The following is a 16,402-nucleotide window of genomic DNA, read 5'->3' as shown; positions in this document are numbered from 1 at the left end:
CTCAATTACAGGCACTACATGGGTTAGAGGATGTATGGGCCTTGAAAAGAGGAACCGATTTAGGATACACGTATTTTTCCTCTCCACACAGGGTACACGCTAGGCTGGATTATTTTTTGTCTCGCAGGAGCTTGCCTCAAAAAACAACTATTGATCCATTTCCTAAGGTTATGTCAGACCTCAATCCCCTGGTGATCGAGCTGGATATTCAGCTCCCTCTCTTGCAGTCACGGTGGTCCTTTAATAGGGCTTTTTTAAGCGATACAGAGTACATCCGGCAGATTGGCGAGTGGATTCCCAGATTTTTTTACTTGAATTATGGTAGTACCAACTTGAGCAACGTGTGGGACATTTTTAAAGCAGGGGTGAGAGGAGAATCAAACAGGTTTGTGTGGGTGTCACAGAGACAAGAGAGAAGCCTGATGCAAGCATTATATGAGGAGTTAGATGCGGCAGAGGCACAATTGATAGAGGTACTAGCGGCTGGAGGAGATTCAGAGGCTAGCCAGCTTAAAGTTACGGTTGCCAGAGCCGCAATCACGCAAATTTCATCTAAAAAAGCCGCTGGTAAATACGTTGCGTGGAAAACCCGTGCTTATGAGAGAAGTGAGAGAGTAGGGCAGCTTTTAGCAACACGCGCCAGGGAGAAAACAGTGCAGGCCAGGATAAGAGAAATCAGGGATCCGGATGTGGGTCTGGTGACTGAGAAGAAGGCTATTATTTTTACCTAAATTTGTATACCGAAGATATTCAGGGTGGGAAATTCAGGATTACTTATCGGGGTGGCGGGGGGTCAGCTCTCTGCAGAAGAAAGAGAGAAACTAGATAAGCCAATCACTCTGGAGGAACTGTCAATTGCCATAGATCTTCCCCCCTCAGGCAAAGCTGCAGGCCCAGATTTAATTCCAGGGAAATGTTATAAACAATTAAAAAAACAGATTTTCGGCCTGCTGTTGGAAGTGTTCCGAAGTGCTCAACGGGATCAGGTTACGCCAAAGGGGCTAATATTATCGTATTCCTCAACTGCGGAACTGGGATCTTACCGGCCAATAACCCTGCTTAACAGTGACATAAAAAATTCTAGCAAACAGGTTATCTGCAGTCATAGGGAAGCTAGTCTCTCCGTTCCAGCATGGCTTCGTACCAGGCAGGGGGACTACAGATCACATTAGAAGGATATTCACGTTGTTTGACCTTGCTGGAGTGTCAGGAGACCCTATCGCTGCCATTTTTTTTTTGGATAAGGGTCTCCTGGCCCTTTCTCTGGGCCATCATGGAAAGGCAGGGACTGGGTAGAAATTATATTAATGGAATAGGCTGCATGTATCAAAATCAGAGGCTAGAATCACTGTGATGGGCACCTGTTCGGATTCAATAAAAATTACTCGTGGGTCGCGGCAAGGGTGTCCTTGTTCTCCACTATTATTTGCATTATATATAGACCCTTTCATCAGGATAATTGTGGAGAACAACAACATTCGGGGAGTTCAAACCTTGGGGGAGGGGGGGGGGGGCAAGGCGGGGGGTCAAAGATCTTAGCATACCCAGATGACCATGCCAAAACAACAACTAATCCTGCGGATGCAATGAGGGTATTTGAAAGAGTGGCCAAAAGATTTGGTATAGTTTCAGGCTACTTTTTGAATAGGGACAAGACAATGATCATTAAAAGCCCTCGGGCAGATTTGGTCGATAGTAGGGTCACAGAAAAGGCTAAATATCTAGGGGTGGAAATCTCTGCTAACGTGGATGACATTGTCCATGCCAACCTAGCGCCATTGTTACTTAAGACCAAATCCGACTTCAACAGAATGAATAGTTTACACTTTAGGTTGCTGGGCAGGTGTAATGTTATTAAGATGCTGCTTCTGCCTAGAATGTTATACTTTTTCAGATCCATCCCGTTGGAAGTTAATAAAACTTGGCTTTCTTCCTGTAACCAAGTTATTTCAAAATTTTTATGGGCTGGGAGGCGCCCGCGTAGAGCTTTGAAGTACATGACCCTTCCCAAGGATCGGGGTGGGTGGTCGGTCCCGGATATTCAGATCCTTTACTGGGCAGCAAACCTTCAGCAGAAGACAGATCTGTTGAGGAAAGGACAACCCAATGCTGTAGATGGAGTCTACACCTCCATTTACAGCGTACTCCTTGGGGGCGAGGCCCATGGGTGCTTGTTGCAGCACATAAAAGAGTTAAGTTCAAGGTTTTACTAGGTACGTTTAAAATTTGGACTTCGATCAGGAAAAAATTTATATTGAATAGGATACACAGGTATACGCCTCTGCTTAACAATCAACTCCTACCAGAAATCTTTCACGATGGCTATATGGAATCTTGGAGGGAGAAAGGGATCAGACACATTGGGGACCTAATAAGGGATAATACTATATACTAATGTTTGAGTTAATTAAGGAAACATTTGGGGTTGGAAATAACTACTTTTTCAAATTCTGACAAATTAGGGATTTTCTTTCTAAAAAGATGATTCAGAGTCAAAAAATCCCCCTAAGGAGGCGGCCTTGGGAATACAAGGGCCATCAATTTCCAAGTTGTACATACTCCTAAGCGATATAATGGAGGATGATCTCGCGAAACACACGGACCGGTGGCAGGACCAGGTCCAAGCAGAGCCAGGGGTTTGTGAGGACTCTTTATTGTTGAGCTCAACAGCAGCCATCTCTGCTAACATACAGGTTCAATGTTTTAAGATGTGGCTAAACTTGTATATTACTCCTGCTCGAATTTTTAAGTGGGGAGGCACAGCAGGTATTCATTGCTCTCGCTGTGGCGACCTTGCCGCAGACAATGAACACATGTTTGCAACATGCGCCCGATTAACTGGATGGATTGGTAAAATGGGGTTTTATGTTAAACATATTTTGGATTGCGAAATCGAATTGTCACTATAAGTTATATTGCTTGTGGTAAGCAATCAGGCTCTGACAGTTCCTAAGAAGACCTTGCCTTTTATCATGATGGCCGTATTTAGGCTTTCCCTTGCCACGGTCTGGCTAGATAAAGAACCTCCCTCAGTTCATTGTTGGCTGGGAAAACTGTTAGCTACATATCGCTGGGAGAAGGAGATATAAAAACGTAGAGGCCTAAGAGCTAGGAAAAAAGGGGGCAACGCCTGGTCTCCAATTAGCACGTGGATTAATGAATCTGTGTTTTAAGTTTGTGGTTCGGGGAGTTTTTTTATTGCCCTATGTGATCGAAATTAACTACCGTGTAGAAAGCATATCGGCCACAGGATAGTTTTCGTTGAAATGTAAAAATGTAAATTAAAGATCTCCTATGGCTCCGGGAAGAGGGTGGTGGGGGGGCGGATTAGGGGGGGGGTTAAATGAGAAAAAGAAAAAAATAATGGTTAATAGACTGGGTGGTGAGTGGCTCCTAGAGAATCCCAAACCATTCGGTAAAAAATTCCAAAGGGTACCTCTTCTTCTTTTCAAGCACATCCAGTTTATTGGACTGCAATGTACCCCAGAGTGCACCTTTCTCACTGAAATCCAACATGGCAACCCCTCTCTGCTCCTGAAGAAGGCTTGTGGCACACAGAGGGGTGTATCTAGGATAAAGAATAGCCCGCTCCCAATCAACCACACTAAATTGGTTCTAGGACTAACTCTCTCCACCACTGTGAAGGAAGCCAGGATTGCAAAATTGTATCCTGGGTTCAAAAGGTCCCTCTTTTCCAGGGCGTCCTGATTCCTAAACTATAAAAGAACAGGCCTTTTGTTAGTCCCTTTCAATTTAGTGATGTTCCTGAACCCACCTCAACTGTCCTCCTTGGATTAGGCTGGGTTGCATACCTCACTCAGACCATCAGGTCCAGTAAGGCCCCTGCCATGGTCTCAGGACTGGAAGCATTATTTCACACCTTACCAATATAACAGGATCCAACACCTGACAACAAACTACCGCTCATACAACTGAAATGGGTTCCCTCAGATCCCAACAGAAGCAATGACCAAGGCAGGAGATGAGTTGTACAAGTAAGGTACCCATGGAGCCAAGGAAGCCAAGCCCGCCCCTACCCCTTCACAATCTCCCCCTGACCCACCATCCCCATACTAGTGTCAGTGAAACAGAGAAGGAGCTTCCGGATCATGCTGCATCCGACAGCTGGGAAGAGGAACCCAAGACCACCTTTGCAGACCTAAAGACCAGTGGAGTAGCTGACAAGTTCTCAGTCTCCCGGGTCCTCTCCACAAGCCCCACGTTCGACCCAAAATCCAGGGGAGTGCGCACCGCCCTCGTTGATGGCAGAAAAGCAACCATGTACGTGCCTTAGTGCCCGCAGGCTGGATCGGTGGGAGGGGCTACAGTAGCCGGTGTTTTGTTGACCACTCCGAGGCCTGGTCCAGTGTATCAAAGAAGAGGGTGCAGGACTGGAAGAAGACCTTAAGGCAAGTGGGAAACAGGAGCATGTAGCGTAGGTCCAGGGCACAAAGTTTCTGTTTCACCTCAGCAAAGGAGCACCTCTGTCGCTGCACTGTCCTGGTGTAGTCTGAAAACAAGAGTATCTTTGAACTGTCGAACCGTAGGTCAGGAGGTGCCAGACTCTTGCAGTATCACATCCCGCTCTTTAAAATTGAGCAGCCTTAGATCACAGTCCGCAAGGGGAGCCCCATGTGGAGGCCTCGGCACCAGAGAACAGTGTGCCCTCTCAATGACAAAGGAGGGCAATTTGTTATTGGGCACCCACGTTTCGAACCAGTCCTCCAGCACTCCAGAGAGACCTTTATTCTCCAAGGATTCAGATAAGCCAATCACCCTAAAGTTGCACTGCCATGATCTGTTTTCTGCATCCTCTGCCCGCTCAGTCACGGCGGACACCAAAGCAGACAATTTGGAAATCTGGTTCTTGAGGGGAGAGAGATCGTCCTCAGCTGCGGAGACTCTGTTTAAAACATCTGTGGCCCTGTCCACCATGATGCGCAGGTACTGCTGCCACACAGATAAATCTATATGGAGGCTGTCCACCTAAGACTCCACAGCATCCCTTCAATCCTGTATGGCCTGGAGGACCACAGCCAGGTATGCGGCTTCCTGCTGCGCTGCACCAGGCCCCTGACCCATTGAACCCTCTCCCGTGTCATTAGGCGCAGTTGGGTGGAGTGTATATTGATCCATCTTCGTTTAAGACCAATGGCTGCAGCAAATCCTTCCCCCCACCCCATCCCTCAGGTCCAGGGGTTGGGTGACCACCAACAGGATCCCTCCCAGAACAGTGTGTAGAGCGGCAGGAGGGACAGGTCGGTAGGGCAGCCAACCACCCAAGCTGGAGAGGCCGACTCCCACTAAGCAAGGCCAGGCTGGGGGGCGAGAGCTGTCCGGAACAGCTGCAGGTGGGCGCGCATTATAGGAGGCCCCCGCTGCGGGCAACAATCACCGCTCTCACCTGTCCACACAACCACTTGATGGTGAAGGAAACAAGACAATTGGGGCATCCATTGTCACTCAGCTCGAGTGGGGGCCCCTAAAGTCCCAGGAGGATAGAGCCCGCTGCCTTACAAGGCCCTGTCCGGAAAGATCTGGCCCGGTCACCTTGCGACCACCTCCACAGTCCATTATCACCCAAAACAGGAACCCGCAGCTAGGCCTGGCCGAGCTCAGCTGCCGCTGTACAGGACACAGTTTGAGTTCCCAGGGCCAGCTGCAGGAGTCCGGAAAGCCGTCCTCACATCGGATCCTCACTGCTACCGGTATGCAGTCCCCTGCGGTACAGCTCCCCCCGACCCGCCACCACAAAGTGGTCGGGCCAAGACAGACGGGGGGAGGACCAGGATCCACTGTCTGGAGGCCTGAGACCAGCCCCTACCTCCATCCTGGAGCGGTCTCAGCCGCACCGCTACAGGCCAGCAATCAGGCACAGCAGGCTGTCTGCCCAATCGGCTCCACACCTCCTGAGAGCAGCCTCTCTGCTGTAGGCAAGCAGAAGGGCTCACCACTGAGGCTCCGCCCCTGTCCTGAAGTGGTCTCCGCTGCACCGCTACGGGCCTCCAATTTGGCAAATGACTGTCTGCTCAATCGGCTCCACACCTCCCAGGATCCGCCTCTCTGCCACAGGCAAGTGGAAGGACTCACCACCGAGCCGGGTAGCAGCACCAGGCAGCTGCACACCACATGGCCGGTGTAGCCTGCTGCCAATCGCCGCACGTCGCACCTGGTCCGACCGATGTTCCAGTCAGAGTAGAGAGGAGAGGATCCACACTGCAGCAGGCCTCCAATCAATCACGGAGGACCAGCGGCTCAGCACTGGGCTAAAGAGGACTCAGCCGGCAACTAGGACGTAGTTATCAGGCAGGATGTCTGCTGATCTTCCTTAGGTGGCAGGAGCACTATTAGGACTCAACCACCATCTTGGCTGCCTAGGCCAAGCCCCCTATATTTACTATTTTTAACTCCACATCTACATACATCGAAATTATATATCGTTAAAGAACATAAATGTGAAGGCAAGGTAAAACCCAACATATACATTTCACAATGAAATTAAGGTAAAAAACAAGCAGCACTTCAGTGCTGTGAAATGAAAATAACATTTTACCAAAAAAACAAATGAATCCTAAAACAAAAGCAGCAAAGTGCGATCTATCAGATCTCAGGACTTGAGATTTCAGGAAATTAAGTCTGGAAAAAGCCTTCTCCATTAGAAAAAAGGATACCCTCAGTAAATTAAACATAGCATCGCCTTCTCTAAACTCCACATTAGGAAAAAAGAAGAGTATCATCTTAAGGAAAACAAAAGAACTTTTCTCAAACCAGCAGAAAGTAGTCCGGAGGTCCTCATCCTCGGATCCACCCCTTCAGCCCGGGATGACTCCTGGTGGCCGACCACACTGTGAACAGTCCCGAAACCCACCGACCACGCACACAACCTAGGTCATCCTCTACTACACCCTCTCCATGACTAAGAAGGGCAACGCCGTCTCCTCCTCCTGCTTCAACACCCTCCGCGTGCTCCACAGGATCTATAAGTGGATCCCCACCATAACGAGAAGAACGGTCACCCAGGCCCACGTCACCAGCAGGTTGGACTACGGAAGGAGCAGGAGCTTCGCCCAAACTCCTGAGACACCTCCAACGCATCCAGAACAGCATCTGCACGTCTGATCCTCCACATCCCCCGCCGCAGCCACATCACCCCACACCTGAGACCTGCACTGGCTCCACATCAACAAGAGGATAACCTTCAAGTTCTTCATCCATGCACACTAAGCACTCCACAACACTGGACCAGCATACCGCAGATGACTCAGCTTCTACACCCCCACCCGCCAGCTCCACTCCACCGGCTTTGCCTGTGCCGCAGTCTCCTGCATCCAAAGAACGACTGTAGGAGGAAGATCCTTCTCCCACCTTGCTGCCAAGACCTGGAACGACCTCCCCACCCACCTACGGCAGACCAAAGACTGCTGGCCTTCAGAAGACTTCTCAAGACCTGGCTCTTCGAGCAGTAGCAACACCCCCACCCTCCCCCAGCGCCTTGAGACCCTCACAGGTAAGTAGTGTGCTTTACAAGTGACATGATTGATTGATTAATTCAAACAATCCTATCCAACCGTATGTTTAATGGGCTGAGACAAAGATTCTGTTGAAACTCTTACTGGAAGATCAGCACCTTTCTTTCTGAAGTTTTCAGAAATTCCCCAGTACGGATACATATGTTCCAAATGAGCAGTTTTACTGTTGTGGACTCATTTTCATATGCCCTACAGTGTGATCAAAATACTTGAAAGTATGGTTTAGCGATTGTATACTATCCGGTATTTAAATCTGAACGTGGCCTTAGCTCACCTGGACTAGCTAATTTATTTTATTTAATAACCACCAAAAGAAAAACAAAAAAACAGGTACCCTTTTATCCTTCACACCATGATCAACCTTTCCATGCGGTAAACGAAAAAAAATTAAAGGGGCACGAGTTTTGCAAAGACATAATCCCTGGCTTCCTGCTAACCTCATATCTTCCCAAGTTCTGTAACAGCAGAATGGTTCATCAACTTGCAACCATACGTTGTGACCAGGCTCCTGCGAACCACTGTCTGGCTCTTTTCCAAATTAAATAAAAATGCTAAATTTTATGGAAATCAGCTAGAACTGTTACTTCAAGATAATATGTCCTTTGCTATCTCATCCTAAGGGAAATCTTGAGTTATGAGTTTGGCACCTAAAAGGGTAGAAGTGAAAAGCTTTCTCTAATCGGTCTGTCCTGTAGGCTGCTTCCTGACTACTGGTTTCTACCAGAAATAATTCCGTATTTATATCACTAATCAATAATCAGTCACTTTATTGCATTTTAACGAGCTGACAAACTCTTATTTCAGCTGTACACATAGATACCGAATCCTATACACTTACCTCATGCCTGCATAAAGTGACATAAACGTTTACTAGTGGTAAATCCAGTTTCTCTTTAATATCAGAATTTATCTGCAATTTGTTTTTTAAATCTACCCGTCTTCTGCCTATCTAAGCAAGACATTAAAAAACATTATACACGAACACATGTACATTTACTTGGTTAGTAGACTGATAACTCGGTAGAAATGTGTGCTACCACAAAGAGAACTTATACTGAATATGAAATCAAACGACAATACTCAAACATACACATGAGAATATATATTTCAAAACACTGGCTACGCAGTTCAAATTAGGATTTCTTCCTTTTTGTTTTAAAAAGCTTTTATCCACAGGCTATTTGCCATGTGTTTTTCTTTTCATGTCCGCATATATGTTACATTTAGGCTTCTTCCTGCGTCAGGTGAAAAATCTTCCAGGACTCAATCAATATCCATTCTGATCACTCCCAGAATGCTGTCTGAAGGGTTCTTCTTAGAGTCACTCAAGTGACCCTGGTGTACTCCGGAACGGGTCCATAACCTCATTGTGCTATAGAAACTCAAGCTGCACTTGACTGATGAGGTCCCTTAAGGCTGGACCCAGTCTGGGGCTACTGGATTTCCCTTTTAGAGGAGATATGGCATAGCATTTAAGGATGTACACCTTTTTGGGTTGGAAATGATTTGCATACGATTGGTGTGTCTTTGAAATGGATCACTGAGAAACAAAATGGGAACAGAATGTTACGCTGAGCCATACCAGTATTAACAAATAATTTAAGAAGTCCATATACAACTCCTTTTGTTCTCTGGTAATACTTTGTGCCTGTCAGCGGTTGTCCTTTGCAGATTAATCTATACTTTAACCACATACATTTTGAATGCGCTACTTGCCACTGTTGATGCATTTGAGTGTGCCTTCGGAAATCAGTGAAATGCTACGGGTGCCATGGATCAAACAGATACATTTGTCTGCATAGGATCCATTCGCCTGCACACCTTTGTTTAAAGGACTGTCAGCCACTGACCGGTGTGTGTGAGTAGTTATTATGCTCATCAGATTAATGTTCATATTGTGTGTTAAAAATACAGCAAGACTAAATTCTGCTACATCCCCCTTTCAAGCACGATATGTTTAGAAAGACACCAAGGCACCATAAAGTCATATAGATAAAAAACCCAAAATATTGACAGCAACGACAAATCAGTAATTTTTCCCCAAAATCCCAGATTTTCAGCAAGTTACAAACACAGGGATGACAAGCGACAAATGACGCAAACAAAACAAAAAATAGCGGTGACTATACAAGCCTGATAGGCAATACGCCACTTGCAGTCATAAATAATAGCATGTAAATAATGGATGGTCCTACCTCTTCAATTTCCTTGCGAAGCATTGCAAAAATGAATAAAATAAAAGTAAATGAAACAAAGACAAAACGCAGTGCTCAATTTATTAGGGCAGAGAACATTTGAGAGAAATTACGCAAACATGCTCTAAAAGAGAATGCACCAACCTGTCTCAAACTTTTTTTTTTTCAAATGAAGTAACGGCCAGCTGTGATGAAGTGCAGACATACATCTTCCACATTGTATTTTTAGTATAGCACTGTAACAAGGGTGAAAATGTGTGGCAGCTTGGCACCTCCTTAAGGGAGTGGTCTTATTTTGTGGATCTGTTAGTTACATCGAGGTTTATTATCAAATCTTCAAGGAGGGTGTATATGTTGTTACCAAGCACAAACATACTGTAGCAAGTCGCCAAACATAAATCTGATTCTAGCCTCCAATACAGCTTTCTTTTCAACTTTATTTTTGCTATATTTAGTAGAAATACAAATATTTGCCCTCAAAACGATAGTCCATCAGTTCTTGAACGATCATCAAATCAACAGACAATAAACTGCAGTCTATACAGATAAAAGGCATGAGCTACGTGCTATGATTTTGCAACTAAATAGCAGTTTAAGGTATCAGCATAGACATATTTGATTCTCTGCAGTGACATCAAAGTGCAACTAGGAAATGTGAGCAAAAGCAAGAGGTCGCCAAGAGCAAAAAACCCATAGTATGAAAAACTACTGAGAGAAGTTATTGCATACATTATACTGACAAGGAACTACTGCCCTAAACTTCACCATGATTTTGTAATAAGGAAGGCACTACAATTTTGGCAGAAACATTCATCAAATTAATTGAAAAGTTTTTCAGGAATTAATTATGTAGGTATAATTAAGGGGTAGTAGCTCAAGGTCCCGCTTGAAAGATTACTTTAGCCTCGACATCTGGTGGTGCAGACGCATTCTGCAGTAGGGCACAGTTCTCATAATCTGAGCGGAGCATAAGAAAAACGAACAGCGAGTCCCTAATACAACTGAATAATCACACGCTCCGAGTAGTTATCCGAGCGGCCTGCCTCTTGAGGCTTTGTAGCACTTAAAGCTCAGGATTTGAAACACTGACCTGTTAAATGTCTAACTAAGAAAAACTAAAAGGGGAAGGGTGGAATGCTTGAATTATAAAAGCCATCAGTAACTACTGGGACCACGTGTCGCTTCCACTGTTTTTCCCCGCTGTGCAAATACGCGTTGGTTCTGCTCCAACAACAAAAGTCCAACTCCAATTCTAAATGGATGGGAACACAAGCAATCACAGACTGGTTTCACCTTTTTAGGGTCTCTTCAGTGACGTGCAGCTTGATTCATATGGCGGAGTGAGCACGGGACCTATATCTGGGCATATTTATTTATTTGCGGTTTTTATAAAGCGCAGCACTCAACCCATGGGATATCACGGCGCTGAACACCAGGGAAGCTGCTGGGGTGTGGCTGAGAGATTTACAGTTTAGAGAAGAGATGCGTTTTGAGTTTCCTTCGGAACTGGAGATAGTAGGTGGTGTGTCTCAGGTCGGAAGGGAGCTCATTCCACCTTTTTGCTGCAAGGTAGGAAAAGGAGCGTCCGCCTGTTCTGACCTTATAGATGCGCTTAGGTTTCGCCAGGGCTGATTGGCATGATCGTAGGTTCCTATTGGGTGCATAGAATTCGATTCTCCCTTGGAGTATCGAGGGGGCAGTTCTATGTAAGGTTCTATGAGCATGGCTGAGTAGTTTGAAGGCAGCCCTCTGGCGCATCGGGAGCCAGTGAAGTTTTTTAAGCACTCTGATGCCGAATCTCGTTTGCCTTTATTGAGAATAAGTTTGGCCGCCTGGGTTTGCACAATCTGTAAGCCGGAGAATAACTGCTCATTCATCCCATTGAATAGTGCGTTGCCATAGTCCAGGCGACTTACCGGTAAGGCCTGCGTAACAGACCGTCTGCAGTCCAGGGGTATCCAGGGGAATATTTTGGTGAGAAGTTTGAGAATAGCAAAACCCTTGCCACAGAGAGATCGAACGTGGTCCTTCATGGAAAGTGCGTCATCCATGATGATTCCCAAATTCCTGGCATGTTGTTTAGGGATAGGGGCCGTTCCCAATGAAGGTGGCCACCATGTGGCGTCCCACACGTGTTTTGCTCCCCCGAACAGGAGGATCTCCAATTTGCCTGCATTCAGTTTCAGAAAGTGCTTGTGCATCCATTGTGCCATTTCCGACAGGCAGTTGTGTAATTTGGTTTTGGTTATCTCGGGTCCCTCGTCCATAGCCACCACCAGCTGTGTGTCGTCTGCATAGGAGCAGACGCCAATGCCCCACTTCCTTCCAATGTCAGCCAGAGATGAAACAGACATTGAAAAGGGTGGGGCTCAGAGAGGCGCCCTGTGGCACCCCACAGCCGATGGGGTTAGGTCTAGAGTGGAACTGTCCCATGTGTACTGCCTGAGTACGGTTGGTCAGGAAGGAGTGTAGCCAATTTAAAGCTATGAATTGAACTCCCTTACTCAGGAGTATGTGTAGCAGGCAGTCGTGGGAGACCTTATCGAACGCCGCTGACAGGTCGAGCAGTATCAGTGCCACCGCTCCACCTTGATCGGTGGAGGATCTGATACTGTCCGACACTGCCAGCAACGTTGCTTCGGTGCTATTGTTGGCTCTGAACCCAGTCTGAGATGGGTCCAGAAGGGAATTGCTTTCGAGGTACCTGGTCAGCTGTGTGTTGACCAGTTTCTCCAATGCTTTAGAGAGATAGGGAAGCTGAGAGATGGGTCTATAATTCTCAGGATTGAGAATATCAGTTCCCGCTTTCTTCAAAAGAGGGGTCACAGAGGCATGCTTCCAAGCATCAGGGAAGGTGGCTGTGGTTAATGATTTATTGAAAAGTTGAGTTATTAAGGGACAGAGCGTAGGTAAATTTTTCGAGAACACAAAATGGGGGCAGGAATTGGAGGGGGATCCAGATTTAATTGTGTTCAAGGCTGTTAGGACCTCTTCTGTAGAGAGTGGTTCAAAGCTGGTGAGACGGGGTCCAGTTCCTAGGTCTAATGAAGAGTGAAGAGTCAACTTTAGGTGGGTTGTCTGGGTGGCTGATATTTTGAGGGGTGAAGGTGGAGTATATTTTCCTGATTTTTTCCGAAAAGAACGTGCTAATGCGTTCACAGGCCTCGATCGAAGGAGTGTTTGTGAGGTGCTAGAAGGTTTGCTGAGTTCCTTCACTATTTTTAATAGTTCTTTTGCAGAATTGCAGTTATCGTGGATGCACTGTGTAAAATAGTCCTTTTTTGCCTGTTTAATGGCGAGAATATACTGCTTCCGTTTATCGACGTAGTTTTGTCTCGCTTCACTGCCTTTGGACTGCCTCCATAGATGTTCCTTTTTTTGGCATTCCTTTTTAAGTCACACACATGGCATCTCCGAGATCCAGACCAGTTCTAAATGAGGTCAATGATTTAACCCATCACTCTTTAGTATTTCTAACTGAGACACACATAGTCAATGGGTATGCCCAAATGTGTGTCCAATGATCCCTGTCTGTGCCATAGGACTCAAGCTGCATCTCAAAGGTGTGCCGCAAAAAGCCCAAATGGTCTGTGATTGCTTGTGCTCTTCTATGGCTGAGAGCTGGCCTGGCAGTTCTGGTTCGACTGTTCCCATTACAGCAGGAAGAAGTCCGATTTGCACATGGCTTATCTCTGTTTAGAGTGACGTAAGTGTGCAAACAATAATGGCGCCTGTGTGGGATCAATGATAGTGGCTATGTAGGCTTTTGATGGTGCTATACATATGTTGGCGAGTGATGGCATATTAACATGGTTGTGTGGGTGTATGATGGAATCCCTGGACGCATACTAGTGGTTGTACAGACATAGTGGGAATGAGGTCATAAAATATGTTGGGTGTATGATGGTGGATGTACTGTCATATAATATGTGGGTGGATGCAAGTATGAAGGTGGGTGTGTCAGCATGTTATGCAGGGCCGGATTGTGTGGACACATAGAAAAAGATTGCTGGCACACTGAAGCTTTGAATGATGTTTTATATATTGTAGTGTCTGACTTTCCGTTTGAATAGGTTTGTGACATTGCTTAGATGTGTGCTTCAGGGTATTTAAGGGTCATTCATCAGTAGGTAGAGGTTGAGACGCAAGGTGAACGTACCGTAACTCATTAATTGTATGACTTTTTAATGTTTTAGTAAAGCCACTTGTAATATTCTATGAAAGTTAGCATCCTTGTGCTGTACACTCTGCACGAGGATGCCCTGCAACACTTAGCATCATTTGTACCGTGTTCCACGATCCGATGCTGAACGGTGCATGCCAGGATTCCAACAACGTTAGTTGTCGGAGATCCTGGTATGCGGTGTGAGCGTCCGGTTGTGGGTGCAGTCTCTACTTGAAATAAATTGACTTTGTCTAAACTTATTGGAGTCCTGCTGACATACTACATTTGGCGACAAGGATAATCCCACAAACTGCACCCACCAACCCAATTTTAGAAGATTTTATGGAGCCTTTCAAACCTTCAGCTTCACTTTCCTGCCCAGAGCGGAAGACTTCCACGTTCCTGGGTCTTCGTCATCCTCCCAGCACGTTGTTGACAGTTTTGGGCAATTTCTTGGATTTTCGTATAGTTTCAAAGAAGCTCCCCTTGATGTCATTGCCCACGTTCTTCCAGCGTCTATCCTAGCAACCGGCATTGGCAGCTGACGTCCTCCTTAGCAACCGTGTTGCTACCCGACGCTCTCCGTCAATGCTTGCGCTCTGACATAACGCGCACACACTCCCAGTGGCCATCTTTTCAATAGCGTCTTGGTTACCAAGGTAAGCAAGACATTCAAAGCTACGCCAAGGATACTCTTCAAAGCAGCTCATCACGCTGTTCATCGCCTCATTTCTATTAAGGTACAATTTAGCCTGCACTTTTCTACGGCGACAGGCACACCATTTACAATATTTCTATGACATTTTTAAAGTTTTGGGGAATTTAGCCTGCATTTTTCTACGGTGACAGGCACACCATTAATATTATTAAACTCTGGCATTTTTAAGGTTTGGGAATTCAGCCTGCACTTTTCTATGGTGACAGGCACACCATTAATATTATTAAACTCTGGCATTTTTAAGGTTTGGGAATTCAGCCTGCACTTTTCTATGGTGACAGGCACACCTTGTATATTTTTTATAATATGTGATTTCTCGAACAGTTTACTTTGTTCTTAGGTTATTTACAAGATATTTACTGTTTGTTTTATGTTTAAATATATATCTGATTAATGTTTTCATGCAATCATTTTGTTGCTTTCACTTATTAATCAGACATATATATCATTGTAAGTTTATCACAAACTTTCAGTAGCATTTAGTTTAACAACTTTATTCAATTCTCTAATAACTTAATTTTGATATTGGCTTCTTCTCAACCACCTCCTTTTTTGTAACATTCTGGAAAACCCAGCATGCCATGGCGGCAATGGGTTAAAGCTTTTGAAAACCATTTTGCAGTTATTGATGCTGTTACATTTTCCCTGGAAGGTAGCAATTCTCTATGGGTGTTTAGGCTTGGCTGCACAACATGTTTTTGAAAATTTGCCTACATTTCCTACTCCTGCTGGTGAAGCTGATCATTTTCAAGATCTTTGTAGATCTAAGAAAACTACAAGAGTCAATAGTGTTGACTACTCTGAGGTGATTGATCGATAAATGAGTTATAAATTCTGGAGATTAGTGGGGAATGTGACTTGTAGGAACTTCATAGGTGCTGATGTTGGCTAGTTCCAGTCTAGTGTAAAAGCTAAATGGACATGTGGACGATACCCAGGTTACAATCAACCTATATATACTTTTTTATACAGTGCTGACATTTTTTAACATTTACAACTTTCAGGCAGATCAGGGAATAGAGACAATCAAGCAGTGACTTCCATAGGATCATAACAAAATAAGAACATTTTGGGAAACCAGGACTAGAAATAGAGCCTAATCTCTTGGTTGACGACTACACTACAGTACCCTATGCACTGTGAGCATATTCTGATTTTATATTCATTTTGTATTTCTTTTCCGGAAATAACCAGTTTTAAGCAGTGCGGTGCACTGTAATAAAGAATGAATTTATTTTAAAATAAATGTTTTATGAGAAATTAAACGGTCAAGAAAATTATTTGCAATAACGCTAAAGCCAGTTTACGTTCATACACATTCAATATAAACATTATATACATTGTAAGTCTATTAATTACATAATGTATCCTAGATAATTACAAACATATATTTACAAACATACTACCTCTCTGATTTCCTCTTTTGCTTGCTGAAGTTTATCAGGCTTGTTGGCAACTTGAAGTTTCCCTTCAGCTTCTCTTTTTTTCTGTAAGTTTATTTGTGCATCTTGCCATTTCTGCCAGCACTTCATCCGATGGTCAAACACACCCTACACATTGAAAACATTATTTATACTTTAACAGCAGAGCATACAGTTATATTTTTCATGCACTTAGAAATTTGTGAGATTTCAGTACAAATATGTAAATGTAAGTAAGCAGATCCAGATTTGTTTGCAGTTCCTTGCTATGACTATGTAAATCAGGCCTGCATCAGAGCAAATTATAATGCGCACACTCCACTCATTGCACTGCTAACGACTCTCAAGATCGGTCTTGCTTGAATTTATTTATT

The 16,402-nt window shown here is 44.9% G+C and overlaps 1 protein-coding gene across 2 annotated transcripts in view; it reads right to left on the bottom strand.

Annotated features, from left to right (window-relative positions):
- Positions 1-16,402, bottom strand: part of SNX2 (sorting nexin 2) — a 392,895-nt gene that overhangs the window by 39,142 nt on the left and 337,351 nt on the right. For both annotated transcript variants that reach the window (XR_015309306.1, XM_086961080.1), the window contains exon 12: positions 16,014-16,157. Coding sequence is in view for 1 of the 2 variants with exons in the window: in XM_086961080.1 (XP_086817206.1) it covers positions 16,014-16,157 (144 nt within the window). In the remaining variant the exon portion in view is untranslated. The remainder of the gene's footprint in view (positions 1-16,013; positions 16,158-16,402) is intronic.

Source organism: Lissotriton vulgaris, chromosome 3_1, assembly GCF_964263255.1.
Source record: "Lissotriton vulgaris chromosome 3_1, aLisVul1.2, whole genome shotgun sequence".
NCBI lineage: Eukaryota > Metazoa > Chordata > Amphibia > Caudata > Salamandridae > Lissotriton > Lissotriton vulgaris.
Note: the sequence above shows the minus strand (reverse complement) of the source record. Positions and strands in the feature narration are given on the sequence as shown.